Raw genomic sequence first — 27,427 nt, 5'->3', positions numbered from 1 at the left:
GAAGAAAGAAATTCATATGAGACCCTGGACCACAAAACAGTCATAAGTGTCAGTTTTTTGAAATTGAGATTTATACATTAGAATAAATACATTTCCAATTGGTGTATGGGATATTTGTATCTGAGAGTGCAAAAAAAAAAAAAAAAAACATTGAGAAAATCGCCTTTGAAGTTGCTCAAATTAAAGGTTGTATCAGCGATTTCTAGCCTGAAACATAAAGTGTCAAATTCAGCTATTCTTTTATCACGATCCGCTCGCTGCCTGCCTCATAAATTGTCTGTGAAAAAACCGCGTCTCTCTGGTCAGCCTAGGGTCCGAGATATGCCAAAAAAAAAAACAATCGGCACTACCAACCTTTCCACAGATAAACAAACAGTGTTCCAACCAATCAGCGTCAGGGGTTTGGTGTTGTGGACTTTCGCTCCGCCTCCCTCACATCCCAGCACCAGTAGGAAAGTCCACAACACCAAACCCCTGACGCTGATTGGTTGGAACACTGTTTGTTTATCTGTGGAAAGGTTGGTAGTGCCGATTGTTTTTTTTTGGCATAAAATTACGTTTTTATTTATTTATGGTAGGAAATTTACAAAATATATCATGGAACATGATCTTTACTTAATATCCTAATGATTTTTGGCATAAAAGAAAAATCGATCATTTTGACTCATACGATATATTTTTGGCTATTGCTACTAATAAACCTGTGTTATTTAAGACTGGTTTTGTGATCCAGGGCTAGTTACATAGAGGTTTGAAACAACTTGGGGTTGAGTAAATGATCATACAATTTACTATTCCTTTAAAGAAGGAGGTTTGGTAATATTGTATTTTATGACCCAGAATTCTGTACAATCAAGAGCTGCGTTACCAATCACGAAAGATTCACTTTATTAGATTTCTAGGTAATGTACAAATGTACAAAATATTTTAAATATACAAAGCATTTCATTCTTAGCTAATCAAAGGCAGTTTAAAGGCTTAATTACAAAAATTTGCCCTTTGCCACTGTTCATTATTTTAACATGATCAATATTGTTATTAAAATAGGTAATACAAAAATAAAAAATGTCAAAATCAAACTCTCTTTACAGTGGTTTACAGTGCATGGATTTAATTTAGTCATCCAGTTATTTTAATTTAAACGAGAGGTTTTCAAACCATTTGTTCCCAAGAACCTAAAAATGTGACGGTCGCTCTTACGAAAATATATAGGCAGCTGTATAATGTAATTTCTAAATTATCCATACCATTTCAGAAAATGTGTGATACTTTAAAGACAACATTACAATATTCATTTTAAGCATTTACATTTGTGTATATAACCTTTTACAATAAATATCCTTCCAAAATAGCTTTACAGGTAACTTGGGCAGTATTAAAAGTAAAATCTTTCTCAGAATTGATTTATAGACCCTATAGTGGCCCCCAGACTACAGTTTGCAAACCCCTGGTTTAAAAAAAGAAATGTTTTGATGTGTAAAAATAACAATTAAACTTTGATAGGGTATTCTGAAACATAACATTATTTACAAATTGAAATGCAATTGAAATTTAAATGTGAAGAGCAAAAGTAGCAAATAGGCTGTTAAAACTTCAATTTGAAGCAGGAATAGAAAATCTGAACCTTGCTTACACATACGTAAGCAGATTGATGCCATTATTAGTTACATATTAGTACATAGATTCATAGATAAATCACAGATCTTTTGATCATCTTGAAACAGTACAAAAATATGATGGATGATTTATCATCTTCATGGCTGCTGCTGGTACTGGCCCTCGGTGGCTGTGTAGAAATCATCTAGTACACTCTGAATATAGTCAAACGTGGGCCGGTCTTCTGGTTTACTCTTCCAGCACGAGGTCATGATCTCATAAAGTTCAGTGGGACAGTTTTCAGGACGGGGCATCCGGTAACCTCTCTGAACAGAGCTCATGACTTCACTGTTACTCATACCTGAAGTAAAAAAAAAAAAAAAAAAAGCAGAAGTGAAAGGTTCAGTGGACTGATAGAGACAAATAGAAACGATGAATAATAAGTGTCACAAAGAGTCATTTCAGAAAGCAGTATTTTTGAAGCAAGACACTAAAGGTGTTGTAACTAATTTTAACTATTGGATATCACTATAATTTCCTAGTTGATTAAATCACAGTACAAGACAAGAGCAGAAATTGTAACATTGTAACATTGGATAAAGTCAGGTTCAAAATTCTTATGTCGATAAGGTGAATGATACAGTTGAGGTCAAAAGTTTACATACACCAAAATAAGAGGAATCATACAAAATGCTGTTTTGTTATTTTTTATTTAGTACTGATCTGAATAAGATATTTCACATAAAAGATGTTTACATATAGTCCACAAGAGAAAGTAATAGTTGAATTTATAGAAATGACCCTGTTGACACTTAAAACGGTCCACTGTTCTTCAAAAAAATCCTTCAGGTCCCACAAATTCTTTTGTTTTTTAGCATTTTTGAGTATTTGAACCCTTTCTAACAATGACTGTATGATTTTGAGATCCATCTTTTCACACTGAGGGACTCATATTCAACTAGTAGCCTATAGAATGTTCAAACGCTCATTGATGCTCCAGAAGAAAACATACTGCATTAAGAGCCAGGGATGAAAACTTTTGAACAGAATGAAGATGTGTCCATTTTGCTTAGTTTGCCTAAATATCACGCTTCTTTCATTTAGTACTGCCCTTCAGAAGCTAGAGAAGATACTTACATGTTTTCTAGAAGACAAAATAAGTTAAATGTACCCTGATTTTTTAATTCCAAGAAATTTCACCCCCAGTTCTTAATGCATTGTGTTTCCTTCTGAAGCGTCAGTGAGCATTTGAACCTTCTGTAATAGTCACATAATAGTCCCTCAGTTGTCCTCAGCATAAAGAGAGATCTCAAAACCATACAGACTTCGTTGGTAAGGGTTCAAATACACAAAAATGCTGAAAAACCAAAGAATTTGTGGGACCTAAAGGATTTTTCTGAAGAACAGCAGTCAGTTTAACTGCTCAGGACAAACAAGGGACTCATGAACAACTATCACCAAACAAAAAAATCACAGCTGTGGATCATTCAGGTAAAAATCAACTGTTTGTATTTTTGAAGAGGGTCATTTTAAGAAATTCAACTATTATTTTCTCTTGTGAACTATATGTAAAAATCTTTTATGTGAAATATCTTATTCAGGTCAGTACTAAAAAAAAAAAAAAACATCCATAAAACCTTCAGAATACAAATAGGAATAGAACTGTAAAATTTGGTTTATGTAACGGCGACTAAAGTGGAGAATACTATAAATTACATAGTTAAATGTGTATTTTGGATGTTTTCTTTCCACTATTTTAAAAGAAGACATTATGGAAGCAAAAAAACAAAACAAAAATTGCAGAACTGAAAGGTTTTGCCTATATAGCATAAACCAGGATTAGGCCACAGTTCAATTAGGACATTTAAGTCATTTTTATAAACGTGCTTTAGAAAAAAACATTGCTGGTGTGCACCTTCAGACAAAACAAAGGCACTGATATATTTTAAGGTCTGTCAATGCAAGTTTCTTAAAGTTGAAACAGGTCAGACTTACATTTTAGTCTAGGACTAGGCTTAAGCCTTGTCTGTGAAACTGGGGGATAGTGTCTTGCCTTAATATAGCTTAATATAGAGCTAAATATAATTCTCAATCAATTAATGCTTAGGATGCCAGTAATTATTTTTAAAATTACATTCAGTAACATTTGCATCACAGAAATGGCACAATTCACCTTTCACATGTGCCAAATTAGCCAAACACGTAATACTTAAATGTATCGAACACAATTTGGCCAGTAGATGTCGACAAAGTCCTGACAAAAGAATCAGTTTTGTCATCCTGACTGCAGCTCTCTCTCTCTCTCTCAGAGTAATGCTGATAGCTCCCAATATACTGCCATTGGAATGGTTTAAACTCAAATGTAATCAAGGTGCCATTATCACAATTATATTACCTGGGTACGGAATTTTCCCGTATGTTATAATCTCATACAGGAGAACCCCAAAGGACCACATATCTGATTTGATGGTGAAAGAACCGTAGTTGATGGCCTCGGGTGCCGTCCATTTGATAGGAAATTTGGCTCCTGAGACACAACACACACATTCACACAGATCAGTCAGGTCTGCTGATGCAGGAAAACTATCACAGTATCAGTATGCATAACAGCTTTAGCAGGCACAGTCTGGAGTGGCATCTGACATAGTAATGCAGTAGGAAATGACTTGTCCATACAATATGCTGCTAAACCACTGAAAGGTGTCACACACTCACCTTCTCTGGCGGTGTATTGGTCATCCTCAATTACTCTGGCCAGGCCAAAATCAGCTATTTTGCACAGCAGGCTGTCTGAAACCAGCACATTAGCTGCTCTCAGGTCTCTGTGGATATAATTCTTCTTCTCAATGTAGGCCATACCTTCAGCTATCTGCAGAGACAAACACAAACTCAGCATCACTGACATAAACAATATTAAATGTGTGTTGTGAGTTTATCACACCACGGAAAAAAAATTATTATTAACCACCCAGTCAAATTTGTATGATACAAAAACGCCAAACAAATAAAATAAGTTAATAAAATCTCGAAAAAAGATTAAACACCTAGGGCGTGCCCGCTGTTGGCGCTAAAACCACGCCCACTTGTGGCGAAACTGCCGCCTCTCTCCACTGTCAAATACCGCTACAACCTTAGTGGATGACCGAGCTGATTTGTAAATCGCAACCAGGTAATGTTGCATTTACGCGATGAAGGCATAGCTAGCTAGTAAACTGTACGCTATAGTAACTAACGGTGATGACAGTAACTCGCCACTGAGTGGGTGAACTGTTTTTATGTTTTAATAATGCACTAGTTATAACTTATTATAGTGTTAGAGGCGGGGTCATGCTCAGTGGCTCCACTGCGTTATTGAAACATGATTTCAGGCCTGCTCAAAAAATCCTAAACAAAAAGTGGTGAAAACTTGGCACATTCTTGGTAACATGTTCAAGCAATAGATTTCTAACATGTATAATGTGTTAACAAACAATTCTCTGAATTTCCTTCAGGGGGACACATTAAATTGGACGTACACTACCAGTCAAATATTTTTTAACAGTAAGATTTTTAATGTTTTTTTTTTTTTTTTTTTTTTAAACAAGTCTCTACTTTTACTGTTTAAAAGAACAGTTTTCTATTTGAATATAGTTTAAAACTTAATCAATTTCTGTGATTTCAAAGCTGATTTTAGCATCATTACTCCAGTCACATGATCCTTCAGAAATAATTTTAATATTCTGATTTGCTGATCAAAAAAAAAAAACATTATGTTGAAAACAGTTGAGTATAATTTGTCAGGTTTCTTTGATGAATAGAAAGTTCAGAAGAACAGCATTTATCTTTTGTAACATTATAAATATCTTCATCGTCACTTTTGATACATTTAAAAGCATCCTTGCTAAATAAAAGTATTAATTTATATAATTATAGCTTTTGAATGTTATAGTATATGTGACCCTGGACCACAAAACCAGTCTTAAGTCGCTGGGGTATATTTGTAGCAATAGCCAAAAATACATTGTATGGGTCAAAATTATAGATTTTTCTTTTATGCCAAAAATCATTAGGAAATTAAGTAAAGGTCATGTTCCATGAAGACTTTTTGTAAAATTCCGACTAGAAATATATCCAAATGTAATTTTTGATTAGTAATATGCATTGTTAAGAACTTAATTTGAAGAACTTTAAAGGTGATTTTCTCAGCATTTTGATTTTTTTTGCACCCTCAGATTCCAGATTTTCAAATAGTTGTATCTCGGCCAAATATTGTCCTATCCTAACAAACTATACATCAATAGAAAGCTGATTTATTGAGCTTTCATATGATGTATACATCTCAGTTTTGTAAAATTTACCCTTATGACTGGTTTTGTGGTCCAGGGTCACATATGTTACAAAAGCTTTTTATTTCAGATAAATCTTTGGATCTTTTTATTCATCAAAGAATTCTGAAAAAAAAAAAAACTGTTTTAAATACTACTACTACTATTAATAATTGCTTCTTGAACAACAAATCAGCAGAATTCCTGAAGGATCATTTAACTGGAGTAATAATGCTGAAAATGTAGCTTTGATCACAGGAATAAATTACATTTTAAATTATATTCAAATAGAAAACAGTTATTTTAAATAGTAAAAATATTTCAAAATTTGACTGTTTTTGCTGTACTTTGGATCAAATAAATGCAGGCTTGGTGAGCAGAAGAGACTTCTTTGGAAAACATTTAAAATCTTTGACTGGTAGTGCTCTCTTTTAAACTTTCTATTTAAAAGAAAAACATATTAAGCAGCATAATATTAAGAAATGAAGCACCAAATCAGCATATTAGATCTGATCATGTGACACCGAAAACCTTAGTAATGGCTGCTGGAAATTCAGCTTTGCCATTACAGGAATAAATGACATTTTAAAATATACTGGGAAAAAGGTTATTTGAAATTGTAATAATATTTTACAATATTACGGTTATACTGTATTTTCAATCAAATAAATGCAGCCTTGGTGAGCATAAGAGACTTCTTGCAACACAAAACGTTTGAAAGGTAGTGCACACGCATGCGCACATGAGTACATACATTAGACAGTAGAGTAGATAACAGTAAATCCGCAGTTGACAGGTTTTTTCCACTTCAGAAATGGGTGTAGACGCATTTCTCACTCAATTTTAACAGAGTAAAAGTTGCTTTAACAAAGGGAAAATTATGGTGTCTCACTTCCCCATTGGCATCCTCTTTCACTCTCTGAAACAGGATGTGCAATTCTGCCATTTGGTGCTTTTTCACCAGAAGTCCGATTCTAGGCAGTCTTTAAGTCCTAAAGACTCATACTAAAAATAAATGTTCTTTTTTAGATTTGTTTTTTTTTTAAAGACAATCAAAAATATTGTCTTTTGAAGCAGTTTGACATAACTGTAAATACTCTAAATCGTCCATGATGCCTTAAACAGGCTTTTTTTTATTTGTTTAACTCATTAAAACAAGTTACCTCAGCATTATTCTGATTGCCACACAATACAGAAATTCTAACTTCACCTTCTATTTGTTAATCTGACTGACTGCATGATTCTTTGTTTTTAAAGATGCACAGACAAGAGAATCTGTTCCTCATTTTCTTCAACTAATGGAAAAAGTGATGTCAGCCTCTTGACGCAAAAACCCGTAAAGTTGCCCCAGAAATACGGAAATAGAGGGCTAATAGAAGGCTAAACATGTCTTGAACCAATGTTTTTACCTGTGCAGAAAAATCTATTAGCTTCGGTAACTGTACTTTGCAGCCAGCCGCACTTTTCAAAAAGTCCAATAAGCTTCCTGCAGAAGAAAAATCAAAACATTACTTAAGTCGCTGAGAGTACAATTTTCAACCAACTACAGTATTCTTGAACAATAAAGTGTTAGTTCAAGCAAAAATGAAAATTCGGTCAGTAATTACTCACCCTCATGTCATTCCAAACCCATAAGACCTTCATCTTTGAAACGCAAATGAAGATATTTTTGATTAAATCCTTACTACCTTTCTGAGCCTCGAACAAGTCAGTTGCGTTGCTGTCCATGCAGGTTCAGAAAGCTCTTGGACTTCATTAAAAATATATTAATTTGTGTTCTGAAGATTGAAGTCTTAATGGTTTGGAACGACTTGAGGGTGAGAAGTTAATGACAGAATTTTCATTTTTGGCTGAATTATCTCTTTAAAAGAGTCTGTATTTTTGTACCATTCGCCATGTACTCGGTGATGATGTAGATGGGCTCAGTTTTGGTGACGACAGCATAGAGGCGCACAAGTCTGTCATGCTGTAAGGTTTTCATCAGGTTGGCCTCCTCTAGGAAAGCCTCCACTGACATTGTGCCCGGCTTCAGCGTTTTTACGGCCACTTTTGTGCTATTATTATAGTAGGCTGCAAACAAAATGAAACCACAATTAAACATGCGAAACACTTCTCTGTGGTTATTAACAATCTTCCTGTTCCAATTCCACAGTCGCGGTCCAGCCACAAAACAGTGAACTAAAGGCAGAGTCTAACAACCAAACGAGAAATGCGACCATTTTTATTAGTGTAGAAGTAGGAACTGTCAAAAAAAACTTTTACAGGAACTGACTCCTCTAAATCCTTACATTTTCTCACCCAAGGGTCTTTTGCAACTCACAGCTGTCCATAAACTAAATTTCTCAGAAGTGATGAGACATCGCCACTATGTGAAGGACGGTTACTGACCACAGAGAAGCGAAAAGACAACAGATATGTTGCACAACTTGCACTGTGTTATACGCATCCCTTGTTCCACTTAAACACCATTTCCTTGTTCATTTAAAATTACAGACAACTCTGAAGTAGTTTGCATACTTGTTTTCTACAGGAGATTTGATGAAGTTGAAATCTAATAGTTTTGCTGAGACGTAACAAACAGAAGGAAGTTGAGTGCGTCTGTCATCGTACGGACTTATAGTGTGTTTAAGGTCTGGCAACGCTGTGCCATCAAGGTCACGGGGCGCCAAAGGAAACATCTTGGCCACGGGCAGTCGAGAGCCATTTGTATATTTGCTAAGGCCGCTTCCTGCAATTCATCTTGTCGGCAGAAAGGGAAAGAGGCACATGAATAATAACGAAATCCAAATGCAAATCCTGCGTCAGTTGCATAGCAGTTTCCTCCTCAGATCTGACTGATAAGAGTCGCGTCTGTGCCGAGTCTCTGTACTATCAGTCTGAGCTATAAGGGAGCCATTCATGCCAGTCAGAAGCCACAGCAGGAAGACTCGAGATTTGAATGCGAGTTGTCAAAGCTTTTATGGCTCAAAGAATTAGATAATAACAATAAGCCTACACATGTTCAAAGAAGAGGCTGATTAATCGATACAAACACTGAAGGATGTCACTTCTAAGCCGCTGAAGAGAACATTAAACGGTGTTTTTTTTTTTTTTTGATCAAGCACTTGGGGGATCTTAGAGACGGAGAGAATTTGAATAACAAGACCATAAAGAAAAGAAAAAACAATTTTTTTTCTGTAGTTCAGTAAGTTGAACATGTAATGCACTTTTGATGAAGGAAACACTCCGTGGCTAAATGTATGTTGGTGACTTCAGGCAGATTCCAGATATTTTTGTAAATCATTGTCATTTCCTTAACTCACCCATCCACACCTCTCCAAACTGCCCTGCTCCAAGCTTCTTTACCATCTTTATGGATTCTTTAGAGATCTCCCATGCATCTTTGTCCCAAGGTTTCTGTGCTTTTGGCTTCTCACACGGTTTCTCTAGTTTTCGACATAATCCGTCTGCTTGTTCTGTGACAAAATGATGGACATCAATCATATTTAGCAAAAATATATACACTGTTCACCACTTTAAACACTCATCAAGGCTGTTTATTTGATTAAAAATACAGAAAAAAACAGTAATACTGGGAAATATTATTGCAATTCAAAATAGTGGTTTTCTCTTTTAATATACGTTAAAATAAAATTTATTCCTGTCATGCAAAGCTGAATTTTCAGCATCATTACTTCAGTCTTCAGTGTCAATGATCCTTCAGAAATCATCCTAATATGCTGATTTATTATAAATGTTGGAAACAGTTGTGCTGCTTAATATTTTTTTGGAAACTGTGATACTGAATAAAACGTTAAAAAGAACAGCATTTATTTAAAATGGAAATATTTTGTACCAATATACACTTCCGTTCAAAGTTTGGGGTCAGTAAATGTTTTCTTTCTTTCTTTCTTTAAAATAAACGAATACTTTTATTCAGCAAGGATGTGTTAAACTGATAAAAAAGTGATAGTAAAGACTTATATTGTTAGAAAAGGTTTATATTTTAAATAAATGCTGTTCTTTTTTATTTTTTCTTTCATTATTTGAAAGAAATTAATACTTTTATTCAGAAAGGATGTGTTAAACTGATAAAAAGTGATAGTAAAGACTCATATTGTTAGAAAAGGTTTATATTTTATTAAATGCTGCTCTTTTTAACATTTTAATCATCAAAGAATCCTGATAAAAGTATCACAGATTCCAAAAAAACATTAAGCAGTACAAATTATAATAAGTCGGCATATTAGAATGTTAGAATGAATCTATTTTCTAATCAAATAAATGCTTTTTTGTTAGCATAAGAGACTTAACACAATAAAAATCTTTCATATTAAATATATTAAGTTCATATATATGCAAAAAGTAAATCATACATATTATTTATCCATATTATTATCTTTTTTTTTATCCTTAGAACTTACTGTGGTAATGTTTTATCATGCTGGTGATGTCGCTGAATGTGATTTTTGGTGAGATGTAGTAGCCACCATTATCCAAAGATCTGATTTTATAATGCTTAACTACATCCTGCCCCTGAGCGTCCATATCTCTGATTGACAGTGAATAACTTCCTGTTCAGAAAATGCAGAAAAAGTTACCACAATTTCGCATGACCACAAAAAACACTAGTAGACAGTGAACAGTGTGCACCTTTTGAGGTTTCACTCTCACGTATGAGGTACGCCCCAGGTTTGTTAGCAGGAGCCAACAACTGTCTCTCTGCATCCTTCCGTGTGATATCTTTGAAGAACCACCTAAGTTGATGAAAAAAGACGAAAGATGTTTAAATATGAATATACATACAGTTAAACCTGTGCTGTCATTCGTCATATTGAGCAGCACTCACTCTTCTGTCTCCATAGTGTCTGCTTCTGCAACATAGTTTGAAGGAATGAATCCTTCCTTTCGTGTGCTCAAAGACCTTGCCTTCCACCACTCTCCATGCCTGGAAAAAAAAAATAAAAAATCACACTTTACATCAAGCAACAACAACGTGAGAAGACAGAGAAAAATAACAGATGATGACATTCACTTACTCTTCAAGAATTTTTAACTTCTCTCCTTTTTTAAAGCCCAGATCATCAGAATGAATGGCTTCATACGGATACAGCGCAATGGCTATTTTTTCCTTTTCTACATTTATATTAAAAAAAATGATTAATGCAATTTTACAAAAAAAGTTCAAAGCTACAAAAGCATCAGACTGTTTCAATGCTCAACAGACCTACCTTCCATTTTTTGGAACACCTGACCAGGCAGGAGGCCAGGAGTCGCATTATTCTGTGAAACAAACCATATAATCATGATGTAATAATGAACATATATAAAAATGCTTCTCTTTGGAGTCTATGCAAGTCAAAACAGCAACATTAATCTTAACATGACATTGTGTTTTTCCCCCTGTTCACTACTCACTACTTACTATATGAGGTTTATAGGAGGTTGGATCTCTCACATATACAGTTTGGTCAGTACGTACTGGCTGGTGTTTGGTCCCTTCAAGCACACCTCCATTTTGGTCCCCCTCCAACTTGGATTTTTTACAACCCATGTTTCCTGTAAGGAGAAGATAAGCCACTGTCATTTACTGAAATATGAACAGAAGTTGGAATAAAAATAAAACAACTAACAATTGTTATTATGACACTATCAAATCAAGATAACTCTACAGCACATTACATAATAAGACCTATGCATAAGACTTACATAACTGTAGATGTCACTGCTTCAGTATAGATAATTAAAATTGATAATTACAATTAAAACAAACACAAAAAAAAGTATAGATAATTAAAACTGATGTGGAAGAGATTCCAGACTCATGTTCTTTCCCTGAACACATTTGTGACCCTGGACAAAACCAGTCATAAAGGTTAATTTTTTGAAAATTTGAAGCTGCATAAATACGCTTTCCATTGGTGTATTGTTTGTTAGGATAGGAAAATATTTGAAAAATCTAGAATCTGAGTGTGCCAAAAAAATAGGAGTAAAATAAGGAGAAATTCTCCCAAGTTGTCCAAGTCTCCTAGCAATGCATATTACTAATCAAAAAGTAAGTTTTGATATATTTACGGTAGGAAATGTACAAAATATCTTCATGGAACATGATATTTTCTTAATATTCGAATGATTTTTGGCATAAAAGAAAAATTGATCATTTTGACCCATACAATGTGTTATTGGCTATTGCTACAAATATACCTGTGCTGCTTATGATTGATTTTGTTTTCCAGGGTAAATATTTATATATTTGATGATTTATATGTACAGCAGATTTTTTTTTAATTAGTATTTTATTGCTGGCTTTTGAAAATAAAAATCTAAATAATCATTGTACTAAAAACATATTTAAATGTATATTTAAAATTATTTAAAGTGCCCCTATTATGCCTTTTCAAATATGATATTTCATGTAGTGTGTCATGTAGCTGTATGTGAACATAAACTATCTGCAAAGTTGTGACGCCGACAGTGCACTATAAATAAAGTTTTTGTCTAACAAAAAAAAGAGTCGGCTCACATTCGCCTAAACGAGTCGTCAGCAATTCGAATCTTTTTTCTGTAACGGCCACACGTCACGAGCTACACATTTGCGTAATGTCCGCCCACGTTCAATTTCGCGAACAACTTGCCCGCCCACAAACAGTAGGCCTACCATTTTCATGTGGATTACATCATGTCAAGAAGACGCCCTGTGCTGTGACAGCCTGTGAGAAACTATCAAGAATGAGTGGTTAACATTAATTTTTTCAACACCTCAGCAGTCCAATGCCAATCTTGTGTTGTGTTTGCGTCATTTTACTGATGACTGCTTTTCCAATCTTGGGGAGTAACGTTACAACGCGAGATTCACCAAACGCTTGGTTTTAAAAAATGGATCAGTGCCCAGTTTATTTGGACCGGCTTGCTCCTCTGAACTTCTACCTGTAAGTATGATTAATAATTGTATTTTCTAGCGATCGTTCAAAATACGTCTTTGTGTACGTTATGGTGTGTAACAACCCCGCACATGTCTTGGTAACCGGCGAACTTGCGTTTCTGTAGTTCTGTTGTTCAGCTGTGAGTGCAATGTAGTCTAAAAAGTCTTGTGATTGATGCAGCTTGACTGTCTGTCTGCCTTATTAGTTTAAGTAATGATAATGATAAACGATGGCTTAACGCAGTGTTATGGATTGTACGGTGTTGAAGTTCACAACGTAGAGGTGTGTCCGGTTCGCTTACAAAAGCAAATTGCAAGCACTTTCCACAGTTAACATATTACACCCACTGAGAAACGTCCTGCTCCAGTCGTGCTTGCAATACAGTTTCTTGTCGATGTGCCACTTCAACAGTTTCATCGTCAGACTCCGGCTCGAATTGATAGGGTAAAATCGAGGCTATCTTTTCTATGCATTAACAGGTCTCCGCAGCTGTCGTTCAGTTATGCCAATGGGCGTTTCGGTTTGCGCTGTAGCGGTAGACCAATCCAAAAGGACTGCACCATCTGACCAATCACAGCAGTGAGGGCTCACGGAAAGGAGGGGTTTAGAGAGACTGATTCTTCGAACTGCTTCAAACGAGTCGTTTACGAATCATTTAGAAACGGGGTAAAAATAAATCTAATTTTGGAGAAAACTAAAGTGTTTTTTGAACTTGCATACATGTAAACCTGTTTTAAGAGACTATTACAACAATATTAACTACCTTTAAAATGGCATAATAGGGGCACTTTAATATACGCACACACAAAGTTTAATCTCTGTTTATTTGTTAAAGCAACACTAAGTAACTTTTCCCTCAACGCTCCCTCTACAGGTTAGAAGCGGAATTGTCCATTACCGCTGTCGTAAATAATTTAGCCTACCGTCGCGTCACATGCACGTTATTTGTTTGAAAGGCTATCCAGGAGCGGCTTTGGAAATAACGATGTCCAGTGACAAGGTAGAGTATGTTGTATGACTTTATAAAAGTGTGAAAACCTTTTGTGAAGCCTGCCGTGAAGCAAGTCGCATTTGTAGTATCATTTGAACTACAAAACCGCGACCCGACGACCCAAACTTACATAGTGCTGTTATGGCTGATAGAGGGTCGCAAAGCGAATACGAAAGTGCCGTTTCACCCTGTTATGAGTTGATGAACCACTGACATGAGTTCGGAAACATTATTTTAAGGCAAAAAAAAGTTACTTAGTGTTGCTTTAAGATACACATTTCTTACCTGAGAAATGGGACTGAATACTTTTGGTGAATAAAAAATAACTTAAAAATGTTGTTCAAAAAGCCATATTTCATGATAAATACAGTTCCAAACATTAAACTGATCCAATAAAAATAAGTAAAATCTAGTTTTAGTCTCTCAACTAAAATGAAAGTAAACAAAACACACATTACAATTACATTGTATATAGATGTACAATGTTATTTTCTAATAGTTAAGAAACACACTTCTCACTTGAAAAAATGAGCTAAATATTTTTGGTGAGTGAAAAATTATTTAAAAATTGTATTTAAAAAGCCATATTTTAGGATCAATACAGTTCCAAACATTAAATCGATCCATTAAAAATAATTAAAAGCTAGTTTTAGTCTTTAAACTAAAATGAAAGTCAACAAAACACATTATAATTCCAGTGTGTATAAATATACAATCTTTAATATCTGTTTAATTGTTAAGATACCCATTTCTCACCTAAGAAAAGCAGCTGAATACTTCTGGTGAGTAATAACTTCAAAACTTTTTTTCAAAAAGCCATTATTTCAGTATGAATACAGTTCCAAACATTGAAATTGATCCACTAAACACAATCAAAAGCTAGTTTAAGTCTTTCAACTAAAATGAAAGTCAACAAAACACACATTACAATTCAAGTGTTACTTAAATTCATGACCAGTAAGTCATAGAAAACTCCAAGTAGGTCAGATGAGGAGAAGTCTCTCGGTATAAGATTGCCATTACATATCAAGAGGCATCATATGAATAACAATATTCCCCTTGAAATAATAACACATCCTCTCAACATGGTATAAGAAACACTTATTACTTGGACGACCCAATGGAAGGTCAGGTGAACACATTATAGCTAACATTACAGCTGTAAGCCATACTCTGTTAAAAATAAATCATCAGCCAAGATGGTGCTGTGCTATTCAAGGCTAAAGTTTCATAGGGAAGAAACCCAGGAATTTCCCTGCAGAAAAGATGTCCTTTCCTTATTCTCACAACTCGGTATATTGAGGAGAGGTAATCATTAACAATTAAAATCAAGTTCATCACACGTCGGCCTTACCAAAGCAACAGGACTATCAGGAAGAAACGCATGTACCATAAATCTCTTGGCCAATGGACTTCAGCAGAATTACTTCATTGCCCTTTCTACAAGGTTCGAACAACATTTAAAGAGAGATATAACAAATATATAGAAAAAGAGACGGATGGCAGTGTGAAATTCTAAAACAATCCCAAAACTTGTTTTAAAATTGGTGTTCAATTAAAAATAAATAATTACTAATTCTCATATCTCATATTTTGACCTAGCATTGTCCTCCCTCTGGGAAATTCTGACAAGATTGTTTGCCAAATCTTTCCACATCCTTTGGCATTTCAGGAAATGTTTAACACTGTTGCCTTTTGACCAAAGTAGTCAGTATCCATACTAGCCAAAAAAAAAAAAGTTATATTTAGCCTACAATCCATGTGACATCTCAAGTAATAAGGAAGAAACAAAGGTAAAAAAGTGCCCTTCATTGTTATAAAGGTGAAATGTTATAAAAGTTGGTTGAATTGCTTAACAACACTGGTCTGAAAACGTGGCTGTGGCTGTGCTGGACTCAACTAATGTGACAGTATTTTTAGATGTCAGCAGGAAACTAGTAACAAGGCTATAAGGCTAGATTAATGCGAGAGCAAGCAGGCCACTGGGGCTGCACACTTCCTCCTCTGTCCAGCGTCTCTAGGGCGTTCAGTAAGACAGGAAAGACAGAGACATACAAAAGACCTCTCAACTACTTTTGAGTTTCAGCCAGGCTATAGCCTGCTCGCATAAAAACGCTACGTATACCTTGAGATCATCTTGTTGAATGTTGAAACTTAACCTAGGCTATTTGACTCTGGTTTTTGTAGCCTGCGGATAGAGAAATCTGAGGCTGGAAGAGGACAATAAGTGAATAGGCCTAATTTCTGAGAACAAAATATTGAAAAGGGCGTCTCTGAAACAACTCAGGTCAACTGTCATGGTGTAAAAACTCAAAAAATGGGAAGCCTTCCGTGAGAACCTGCTGACCTTTGCATAAAGTTGATAAGCTATATATTTTACATGTAATCGTTCATGAAAGACAAAAAATGGAAGAAAAACAGTTGCTTTAATGTCTAAAGTCTGATGGTGACAAGTTACAGTTCTCAATTTTGTGACAATTTTATCTCTGTTTTAGGAGACTCTTTCCTAACAGTCCTTAGAAATAGATTCAAATGAGAGATAACTCGACTTTAGATGTATTTAATGTGAAATGTTTGAGTTCATATTCAAATCTCTGATACACTGGTATCTTAAAAACATATCAGAACCGTTTGAGACATTGCTGAGATCCCGTCTCTAAATAGGAGCTAATAGGAGACAAATCTAAGAACCTTGTCGAGGAGAAACGATTGAGATATTAAGGAGATCGTATTAGTGATTTCTTTTTTTCTATGGTAAGTGTTGTGATTTGTAATAATGTGCGTTAATCTTTTTAAAACTCACTCCGAGAGATGAAAGAGATCGTATACAATTCTTGAGTTAATATTTATTCAGATTTTTACAGCTAGTGTATAACTTCATGAAAATGATGATTCAAGGCTAACCGGATTTTTCTATTTTGGTAGCCGGGAGTTTCCATCAAAACACATTTACATAGCGTTGAATGGAAATTTAAACATTAGGAAGAAAGGCAAAGTGCATGGGGGTAAAACTGTGATGATATTGATACACGGGTAAAACGTTAAATTAGCCTACACATATTCGCTGTAACATCACCACAACAGACTTTACAAAATGAATTGACTAGAGTAAAACAGATAAGAAAAAAGAAGTCTACCTACCTGTCAAATGTCAGAAAAAGTTGTTAACTCTCATTTAAAAAGAAAAGTTTCTGAGGCGATTTGAGCGTCGAAGGCGCGCTGTTACTCGCATTGACGCGACGCACACACACACAAACACAGAATGAGGAACCTGAGACTGGACGCCTGCTGTTTTTACTGCTCTTTCAACTTCCTGGTACAATATTTACCATGTTGATCAGAGTTCTGTTTTATTTGTTTGCATAAAACCACAGCGCCATTACGTTTGTCGAGTTTCAACTGTGCAGTATTAGGGGGGAAAAGTATATCGGTGTGTAATATCACATGATGTGGTAAAACACGATGAATGATTATAAATACATGTATTTTAACGAGTAATCCATTTTATAATATTTATAAATATTATAAATTAGAATATCTGTATCAAAGTTATTCCCTGCTGGGAAAAAACGACAGAAAACATCAGAGAAATGCTAATGGTTTCCACAACAAATACCATTGCAAACTATCAACTTTTAAGCAATTAAATCATTAAAAATGGATTTCTGTAGTTATGTAGTTAATGTAGTTTTCTGTAGTTAATTTCTGATTATTTTATGACAAAACTATATGAATTTAAATGTGTAAATTTGAATTATTGACAATTATCATTTGACAAAACTTAATATTATGTGGCATTTAACATAGTTCTGAATTTTATTTTTTTAACTTGAATATTAAACTAAATATTTGAAATTTAACACAATTGAATTTTATGGCATATTTTAAAAAAATAGACATTATTTTCAAACAGCGGCTTTTTTTGTTCTGAATTTTAAAAATACAGCTTCAAGTTTTCAAGATAAAGAAGAAATTTGAAACATCAAATTCAAAACATCAGAGGTCAGAGGTTATCCACAGGGACGAGTAGATCTCCAAAAAGTTGAACAAATCATTTATGGTGGCCAGGAGGGGACATGTTCGGTTCACTTAGGTCAGTTTTGTGGTGGCCACAACATATTAACTCGTGGAAATGAGATAAATGTTGTGGCCATGACATATTATTTGGTTAAAAACAAATTAAATTGGGTTAAATGAAAAAAAAAAAAAAAAAAAAATAGAACTATGTTAAATGCCTCACAATATTCAGTTTTGTTAAATGACATTTCAAATTTTCATAATTCAAATTAAAATAGTTTTGTCATAAAATAAGCTTCATAGTTTTACGTTAATCGGCCATATTGACAGAACTGAATGTAAACAACGCTGAAAATGGTCAGTCATTGTCATGTTTTGGGCTGTACTAATTGGTCGGACCGAAAAAAAAAAAAAAAAAAAACCATTCGGAGTACAATAGACTGCCAAAAGTAAAAAAAAAAAAAAAAAAAAAAATTGGCTTAGGAAAAAAAGGTGTTTGTGGTTGGCCAAACTGAACCAGGATTTCCAGGGCAAAAATCTTGACAACATTTGTGTTTGTTCTTATAATTTCCAGTCAGGTAGGTGAAATATTAGGCTAATTAATACTGCTCGTACGTATCTTTACCACCTAACAACATATTCAGTAGTACATTAACCATGCAATCCATGCTGTTGTTTACATCCGAGTATCTCCAATATAGCCGTGCATCTGGGTAACTGACCAAATTGTGGTTGCAAGTGCAGAAGCTCTATAGAAGGCGGCCAATTACCAGTAGAAGCCCACAGGGTCCATTACAGTTTCCATTAAAATCAATACAAGTCCCATTATAACCAGTAAAACCATTACAAATTTTAATAGAGAGAGAGAGATTTTTATAATTTTAAAACTTCCATTGTTTCTTCAAATAAACTTTAATAGGTAAATATCGATGCTGGAAAAACATAAATCGAAGTTAAAATAAACATTAAACTAGCAGCATGACCAGTAAAATTCATCATTAATGGCTTTACAAAACCGTAAATGGCAGACAATGTATGCATGTGCAATTTAAGTACAATAAGTACACATAACAAATGACCATAAAAGAACTAGAAAAAGGAAATAAAAGGTTTTATGTTTTTGACTTGATTAAGTTGCCAAAGTATGCAGTAATTGTTTTCAATTTGTTGTTCAGAAAGTTCTGCTCCACTTCCACCTTCCCACCTGGGCCGGCGAGGGACGCGATCTACACAAAGTGAAAGACGGAAAGAGGGAGGGGTATGAAGAGAAAGAGGAAGAACAAAAGAGGCAGAGCAGGTGTGAGATACCATCACAGGCAACGTGGTCATCATTAGTTGCCAATATCAACATGTCAGTATATTATAAACAGTATCTTGGTTTAGCGGAAATTGTTGTTGAATTCGATCACAAGAGAGTCACATGAATACATAGTATTCGACAGGCAAAAGGTAATGATGTATTTACTTTAGATATTAGTAAAGCAATTTGCTACAGTCATACAAAGAATACTCCGGAAGGTAGTGTGGTTTCAAAAGGTGCAACCACACCGCACCAGACAGCAAGACCTTTCAGAGAAATCAAAAACCATCACACAGCTGCAATTGACAGATATCATATGCATTAAACTAAACCCTGGTGTACACAGTCAACAAACGCATTCTGTGAAAATAGCTCGATTTTCTGATTGAAGATGATTTCAGCAAATGGACTTTGGTACCAACTTTATCCTGTGTTGCCTGATATGAGTCTATAAATATTAGACTATAAGTGATAACTGAAACTTGATACATAGCTAAAAATAAGTACACCAGCTAAAAAATGCTAAAAAGTGTGAATCTTGTGACCAATCTGATGACTTCATGGACAATGTGACCTTTGTCTAATGTGAAGATCATTATCTGTCCAATTAAAATTAGAGTTTGATGGCTTTACAGCCATGTGTGCTAACACTTAGGTCATCCATATAATAGTGTACATCTACAAGTGAAAAAAAAATAATAATTAAATAAATAATATTTTTTAAGCAAGAACATTGTTCTTCAAGCCATAAAAAAATAATGTACAAAAATTATAAATTAATAAAACATAACAAATAATTATAAAATGTTTCAAAATAAAAAAGTCAATGTTTTACAATACCAGTTTTTTAATGTTTTTTTTTTGAAGAATTATTTTCTGCTCACCAAGCCTGCATTTATTTGATCCAAAATACAGCAAAATCATTAATATTGTGAGATATTTTTATTATTTAAAATAATTGCTTTCTATAAATTTTAAAAAGTAATTTATTTTTTGATCAAAGCTAAATATTTAGCTTCAGTCTTCAGTGTCACAAGATCCTTCAGAAATCATTCTAATATGCTGATTTGCTGTTCGCTATTATCATCAATATTTAAAACAGTTAAGTATGTTTTTTTTCAGGATTCTTTGATGAATAGAAAGGCATTTATCCGAAATAAAAAGCTTTTGTAACATTATACACTGTAGCATTCCAAATCCAGATTATATGCTTTAAATTGGTCAAAAGACATTTATAATGTTACAAAAGATTTTTCATTTCAGATAAATGCTGTTCTTCTGAACTTACTATGCATCAAAGAAACCTGAAAAAAGTCTACTCAGCTGTTTTCAACATAATAATAATAATAAATTTTTTTGAGCACCAAATCAGAATATTAGAATGATTTCTGAAGGATCATGTGACTGGAGTAAAATTCAGCTTTAAAATAACAGGAAAAAATTACATTTCAAAATATATTTAAATAGAAAACAGTTATTTTAAATAGTGAAAATATTTCAAAATGTATTGTCATTGCCGTACTTTGGATCAAATAAATGCAACCTTGGTGAGCAGAAAAGTCTTTAAAAAAATATTTTGACTAGTAATGTATGTAAATAAAGTGTTACCTGTTCCATGTCTGCGTTTCGAGGAAGAAAATAGACAATATTGTCCGAAATCATTTTTGACAACCTGAAAATTTCAAATGTATAGATAGTTAAGGAAGTTTGAATAAGCGGTTTGAAGCACCCTGACCACACACGTTAGAAAGTATATCATTACTTCCACAAAGAGGACTGATGTGAAAGTACAAATCTGAACTTACTATTCCAAATTCTAATGACAACCTCATTTAAACTGAAAGAGGCACTGTCTAGAATAAAAGTACAGAGTGTAAGACTGAAAGGATATCCATCAGGAGTGATCATGGTCTGGATGTCGAAGACATCAGCAGTGAGGTACTCTGGTCCTCCCCACGGAGGACTGAGGAAAACCATGTCTCCTCGCAGGCGTGGAGCCAACTGCAGGAAGTCTCCCTGCACAAAATCTATCCGGTGCGCTACACCGTACACTTCTGCGTTGTGCTGTGCCAGAGCCAGCCGTACAGGGTCCATATCGATGGCGATCACTGAATGTCAGGAAGAAAAAACAACTTACAAAAGGGTCAATGACAAACAAGAGTAGCCATAAAATCAAGAAAAAAAAAAAAAGAATAAAACCTTTTTTTTGTACTAACATATTTTTGTTTGCTCTTTGAATACATGTGTACATACACTATTGTTCAAAAGTTTGCAGACAGTAAGATTTCAGTAAAATTGTGAAATATTTTTATTTAAAATAACTGTTTGAATTTGAATATATTTTAAAATCTAATTTATTCCTATGATCAAAGCTACATTTTCAGCATCATTTTCTCCAGTCTTCAGCGTCAAATGATCCTTCAGAAGTCATTCTAATAGTTTGATTTGCTGTTCAAGATTTATAATTATTATTATTATCAATATTTAAAACACTTGAGTACATTTTTGTCAGGATTCTTTGATGAATAGAAAGATCCAAAGATCAGCCCAAAGCTTGGAGTCAGTATAATTTTATAGTATTTTGGAGAAAGAAATGACAGAAATTTATACTTTTATTTAGCAAAGATGCTTTAAATTGATCAAAATTGATAATACAGACATTTAGAATGTTACAAAATATTTATATTTCAAATAAATGCTGTTCATCTGAACTTTCTGTTCATCAAAAAAAAAAAAAAAGAAATTCTTTACTCAGCTGCAAATAGGCATATTAGAATGATTTCTGAAGGATCATGCAAAGAATGATGAATGGAGAATGGAAAATTCAGCTTTGAAATCACAGGAATAAATTACATTTTAAAACATATAGATAGAAAACAGTTGTTTTAAATAGTAAAATAATTTTTTAAATGTATATATATGTTCATTTTCCCCCTCTCTCATTTTAAGCTGCCTTAAATTGCTTTTTCCATACCAATCTACACTTTGTACACCAGAATGACAAAGCAAAAAAACAGGTTTTTAACATCTTTGCAATTAAAAAAAAAAAAAAAAAAAAACTTTAATGATTCAATTGCATAAGTAGTCAAACCCTTTTTTTTTTTTTTTTAGAACAGTTGAAATTCAGCTCAGAGGGAATCATTTTGCTTGCAGATGTCACTACACTTCGAGTGAAGTTAACCTGTGGCAAATTCAATTGAATAGGTATGATTTGGAAAGGCACACACGTCTTAATAAAAGGTCTAACAGCTGAAAATCCATATCAGAGAAAGAACCAAGCCCTGAGGTAAAAAAAAAAGCCTGTAGAGAGAGACAGGACTGCATTAAACCACACATCTAGTTCAGAAAAAAATCTGCTGCATTAAAGGTTCACAGTTTCCTTTATTTTGAAGAAATTGACCAAGTTGTGACAATTCTGTTTTTGCTTTGCCATTATGATTTCGCAAGGCATTTAAATAAATAAATAAAATTAATTAATGCAGTTTCTTAAGACAGTGGAAACCAACATATTGGTGTTAGCATGGTAGAATGTGTTGAAATGCCAGTATGAAATGCAAGTGTACCTCTTTTACCAGTGAGGGCAAACTGAATGGTATTGCCACCCACACCACAGAAGGCATCAATAATGAGCTCTGTGCTGAAGCTGTCCTGCACTCTCAGAGCGATGTGCTCTGCTATCTTCTCAGGAGTCACTGAGAACCAGCCCTCTGTGGACAGAACAGAGTCACAGGTTACGCACATCAACATTCAAATTAGAAGCGAAAGGCTATTATCGGTTTATGCATTTATTCCATCTCAAACAAAATATTAAGATTAGCAGAATATTATTCAAATTAGTTCAACCTAAATGCACCTTTTTATTACAAATGTGGCAGAATTTGACACTTTTCTCCACCAGAGGGAGTCTGCAGTTTCTATTTGAAGAGCTAAAGCATGGCTCTGCTTACGTCAAAAACTGTCTCTCTCTCTCTAAATATATAGCTTTGCTCCATATTACAAGAAGCCTCTGTTGACAAAAGGATGAGCTTTTTTCAATCATCCCTGATGCCAGAAAACCATGCTTTTCTAAAAGAAGCTGTGCAAAATCATAGTGTGTTCAAGAAGGGATGACCTTAAAGCAGACTCCCTTTGTATCTCCAAGCAGTTCATCATTCTTGAAAGCTGTGACACTTTAAAGCATGGCATCAGACTGCTGGATCTCATTCTCTGGATTTTCATCTTTTAAAGGTGTCGCATGTATCTGAGAGAGAGAGAGAGAGCTGAGGCAGAAGCAGTCAGAGAGCACAGAGAAAGTGGAGTTTAACAGAGCATGTCCTCCTTTGATTCTGTGGAGACCAACACCATCTGCTTTTAGCCTCTACAAACGCATCTCTGTTTTTCCGCCTCTCGTATTTTTCTCTCCACTGAGAATAGAACACCTGCTAAAGTAACAATCACTGGTCTGGAGCAACCACGTTCAGCACTTCCTGTTTACAGTGTGTGAGGTCCGGGTAGCGGGCGGCACCAAGAGCCTGTCAAGTGCAGGTGCCCCTGAGTAAAGAGAACTAGCTTTTCTAAGCACATATCCATTAAGTGGTACCTTCAATTTGCATATCAAGCTCACAAAAAAAGACACCGTCAACACTAATAACAAATAATTGTATTAGTGTCATTCTATAATTGTAGTGACATTTCCATCTGAAAATGTTTTGAAACTGAAGCGTCCAACATGCTTTAATAATTATAGTATCTCCTTTCACATATAATTCAAGGTCACAATGAATAATTGTAGAATTATTTATTCAGTAATACCACTGACAAATATCATGGTTAAATCTGTTTTCAGTCAAGAGGAAGGTACTGCAAAATTAACATTAAATATACATTGGGGCGTTTTCTCCGAGCAGGCAAAGGACGCAGTGTGTCCTCAAAATATTAAATGAGAAAAAGAATTTGTAGTACAAAAACACCAAAAAATATAACATTAAAAAGTGTGTAAATCAGTCGTTTTTTCTAAAGAAACACTGTCCAACAGCGACACCATCAGGTAAAGCTACAGCAGGAGTCTGCATCTTTCTTGCCTCCCCTGAGCCCACTCAGTTTTAACAGATCAGGGAAAAGTCACATGAGAGGAGGCAATGCCTCCATCAAGATATGATTGGATATGACTGGTTATGTTTGGCTGTGATTGGTTCATGCGATAAATCCTGCCTCTTGTGTTCGTGTGTGTTCTACGTTTGCGAATCAGTCTGAATTAGGGCTGTAACAATATCTAGAGCATTCGTTTTTAAAAAATCCTCAATTGCATTCTGCCCGTGTCAAGTAATCGGCAAAATACCAGAAGTGGCGCATTCCACATATTAAACCCATTTAAAATGATAATAAAGCTATAAAAAATTAGCAAATGCTACACTTCAATTAAACATATACAGTCGTGGACAAACTGATTGGCACCCTTGGTAAATATGGGCAAAGAAGGCTGTAAAAATAAATCTGCGTTGTTTCTCCTGTTGATCTTTCAGTAAAAAAAAAAAACAGCAAAATTCAAACATTTTATTAAGAATAAACAATTTTAAGTGGGGGGAATATAATATTATGAAATGAATGTTTTTCTCTAATACACCCTGGCCATAATTATTGGCACCCTTGTATTCAAAACTTTCTGCAACTTCCATTTGCATGAGAAAAAAGTTCAGATTTTTTTCCCCTTCATGCCTGATGAGGTTTGAGAATATATGGCAAGGGTTTTTAGCCTATTCCTCCATACAGAATTTCGCCAGATCCTTCAAATGTTGGTGCTCACTCTTCTTCAGTTTATCCCACTCATTTTCCATAGGATTCAGGTCAGGGAATTGGGATGGTTATGGCAGAATCTTGATTTTGTGGAAGATCTAACCATGACCCATTATAATTTTTCTAACTGAGCAAGTCAGTTTTTAATTTTTTATCTGTTGGTATTTGACATAAAACATGATGGCATGTATCTGAACAAGATGTCTAGGACCTTTGGTGTAAAATTAGGTCCACAAAAAATAACATCTGGTGATATATTTAAAAGTGGACATGGGGCGCTTTTTTATCCCTGTGTGCACCAAACCTTTAATGTGTTCTAGCTCCAAAAAACAATTCTCATTTCATATGGCAATAGAAGCCAGTCCTGGCTGAAGTTCCAGTATGGTAAATTAATATGGTGGAGTTGTTTTTGCATGAGAGCAGATGATTTGTTTCTTGAATAGTGTCTGAAATGACTTGTTGTGATGGAGGTGCAGTTTTCCTTTTTTTTCTGACACTAAAATTCAACTGATTTCTGCAATTTTCCATCTGTGATCTTTGACGAGTATTTGGCCACTTAAATTGTTCTCTTTGCTGCACATTAAGACAATATTGACACAGATCATGTTTCAAGCAGATTTTTAACATCTCCATTCCATTAAAACTTCTTAATTATTTCCCTGATGTTGGAAATGAGAATATTTAATGTTTTAAGTATTTTCTTAAAGCCACTTTGCATTGTGTAAAGATCAACAATCTTTTGCTGTACATCAGAAGTATATTCTTTGGTTTTACCCATTGTGATGAATGATTAGGTTGGTTTAGGCTTTGTGTTACTAATATTTATTCATCTGTGCAACAAGACGTCATGACTGGACAACATCATGTTTCCAGTCACCTTGGTGTGCTAAGAAATTGGAAATTTCAATGGAAATATATTTAGGAGATAATTTACTCATAAGAATGTCTAAGGGTGCCAATAATTGTGGCCAGGGTGTATTAGAGAAGAAATTTTTTTCATAAAGTTATATTCCACCTCACTTTAAATTGTTTAACTTTAATGAAATGTTGGAATTTTGCAGAATTTTTGACTAAAAGAGCTAAAGGAGAAACAATGCAGATTTATTTTTACAGCCTTCTTTGCCCACATTTACCAAGGGTGCCAATAATTTTGTCCATGACTGTATATGCGAGGCAGGTTTAAAATATGCACTTCAATTAATTACATGCGTGTACGTTACTTACGTACGTCCCAGATCAGCTCCGTTCACAGTAAATGTTGCCAAGCAAGAACTGTTATCATTTACATGTGTGGAGCGTCTCAAACTCTATCTCTGCATGTGATTGTGAGTTTCTTGTAATAACGTTTATCTGGGAACCCAACGTGTGCTATTTCATCAGATTTGTAAGGTATATCATTTATAACCCTACGCAAACACAGAAGAATACATCAGTACATCTCTATATGCTAACTGTTCATCGCAATTTCAAAATAAAAGTTTACACGTTATGATGTCCACATATTCAACAAATTACAGTGCCTGCAGCATTTCTGTCGTAAAGAAATGGCCAAATATTAAAGATTAAGTGGACATTTGAATTAAATGTTTGTTGAGCCAATATTAAACAAGGATTAAACAAATTTTTAAGTTTAAAAAAAACAATCGTCAGGCCGTTGACACCCTCTGCAGGCATTTGTTATAATGCATAATGTACATTAGCTTTACTGTTTATAATACATTATGTATTTGAACAGTTTTGTTCAACAAAACCATGACTACTTGCTTTTGATACTTTATTTGAACTAATTATTATTGCCTCATTGATATTATATATGTACTTAAGTCATTTTAAAGGCTATTGTTAACTTAGGTTTATTTTATTATTACAAATAAATAAATACATAAATAAATAAATTATATATATATATATATATATATATATATATATATATATATATATATATATATATATTTATTAGTGGTGGGCCGTTATCGGCGTTAACGTGCTGCGTTAACGTGAGACTCTTATCGGGCGATAAAAAAAATATCGCCGGTAATCTATTCTCAAAGTTGGGTTGGGAACTACGCAAGATATGATGAATTTCACCTTGATATTTTAGCACGGATGACGTATACCTAGTCGAATTGCACTGTAGGGGGCGAGAACGAGTCTTCAACTTCTGTGAAATTACCACATCAAATGAGACGTGCAAACATGGATGCAGCTATGAAGCCTTCAGGGCAGGTGCGTTGCTAGACCCTTTTTACTGGGGCACGTGAGTTATAATTTACTTTGATAATCCCGAAATAAAGACATTCAACTATATGCAACAACTGAATTGACGCTTCTAAAAGCAACGTAGTTTAATGGAGGACTATGCACGCAGAAATCCATGCCCGTGCGCGCCTGTGTATTTAACGGCAACGTGCACGTCGTGCAGCCTTTTGCGCAGAAGTACTTGGTTACTAAGGTACTAAGTTTGTATAGGTAATTGTGTTGTAAATGCAATTGTCAAGCAGTTTGTGATGCATTTTGGAAACAGGAGATGAGCGCCTGGTCTAAT

General features: G+C 34.5%; 2 protein-coding genes across 5 annotated transcripts in view; both read right to left on the bottom strand.

Moving 5' to 3' along the window:
* Nucleotides 1-864: 864 nt before the first annotated feature.
* Nucleotides 865-17,061, bottom strand: lyn (LYN proto-oncogene, Src family tyrosine kinase). 2 transcript variants are annotated; one of them, XM_073848227.1, is made up of 13 exons: nt 16,935-17,061; nt 11,305-11,438; nt 11,111-11,162; nt 10,919-11,015; nt 10,729-10,827; nt 10,533-10,636; nt 10,304-10,453; nt 9,203-9,355; nt 7,788-7,970; nt 7,310-7,386; nt 4,312-4,465; nt 3,992-4,123; nt 865-1,957 (listed from the first exon to the last, which is right to left on the bottom strand). In XM_073848227.1, exons 2-13 carry the CDS (start codon nt 11,431-11,433, stop codon nt 1,755-1,757), a joined length of 1,533 nt encoding a protein of 510 aa, XP_073704328.1. In that variant the 5' UTR covers nt 11,434-11,438; nt 16,935-17,061; the 3' UTR covers nt 865-1,754. The 2 variants fall into 2 exon arrangements, with proteins under 2 accessions (XP_073704328.1, XP_073704329.1); XM_073848228.1 differs by having other exon boundaries at nt 11,362-11,438.
* Nucleotides 17,062-18,703: 1,642 nt separating this feature from the next.
* Nucleotides 18,704-27,427, bottom strand: part of tgs1 (trimethylguanosine synthase 1) — a 36,846-nt gene continuing 28,122 nt past the window's right edge. For all 3 annotated transcript variants that reach the window (XM_073849625.1, XM_073849627.1, XM_073849626.1), the window contains exons 10-13: nt 22,674-22,817; nt 21,002-21,218; nt 20,719-20,797; nt 18,704-19,036 (exon numbers count right to left, since the gene is read on the bottom strand). In XM_073849625.1, the coding sequence (XP_073705726.1) occupies nt 18,923-19,036; nt 20,719-20,797; nt 21,002-21,218; nt 22,674-22,817 (554 nt within the window). In that variant the 3' untranslated portion in view covers nt 18,704-18,922. The remainder of the gene's footprint in view (nt 19,037-20,718; nt 20,798-21,001; nt 21,219-22,673; nt 22,818-27,427) is intronic.

The sequence above is a fragment of the Garra rufa genome, chromosome 10, assembly GCF_049309525.1.
Source record: "Garra rufa chromosome 10, GarRuf1.0, whole genome shotgun sequence".
Taxonomy (NCBI): domain Eukaryota; kingdom Metazoa; phylum Chordata; class Actinopteri; order Cypriniformes; family Cyprinidae; genus Garra; species Garra rufa.
Note: the sequence above shows the minus strand (reverse complement) of the source record. Positions and strands in the feature narration are given on the sequence as shown.

Bases quoted from the DNA above. Each gene is read 5' to 3' on its own strand.
- lyn (XM_073848227.1), bottom strand. From the start codon at position 11,433: ATGGGTTGTAAAAAATCCAAGTTGGAGGGGGACCAAAATGGAGGTGTG. The intron at 11,163-11,304 runs GTAAGTAGTGAG...TTTGTTTCACAG, and splicing joins CCTCCTATAAACCTCATATA to AATAATGCGACTCCTGGCCT. The intron at 10,637-10,728 runs GTGAGTGCTGCT...TCATCAACTTAG, and splicing joins GACACTATGGAGACAGAAGA to GTGGTTCTTCAAAGATATCA.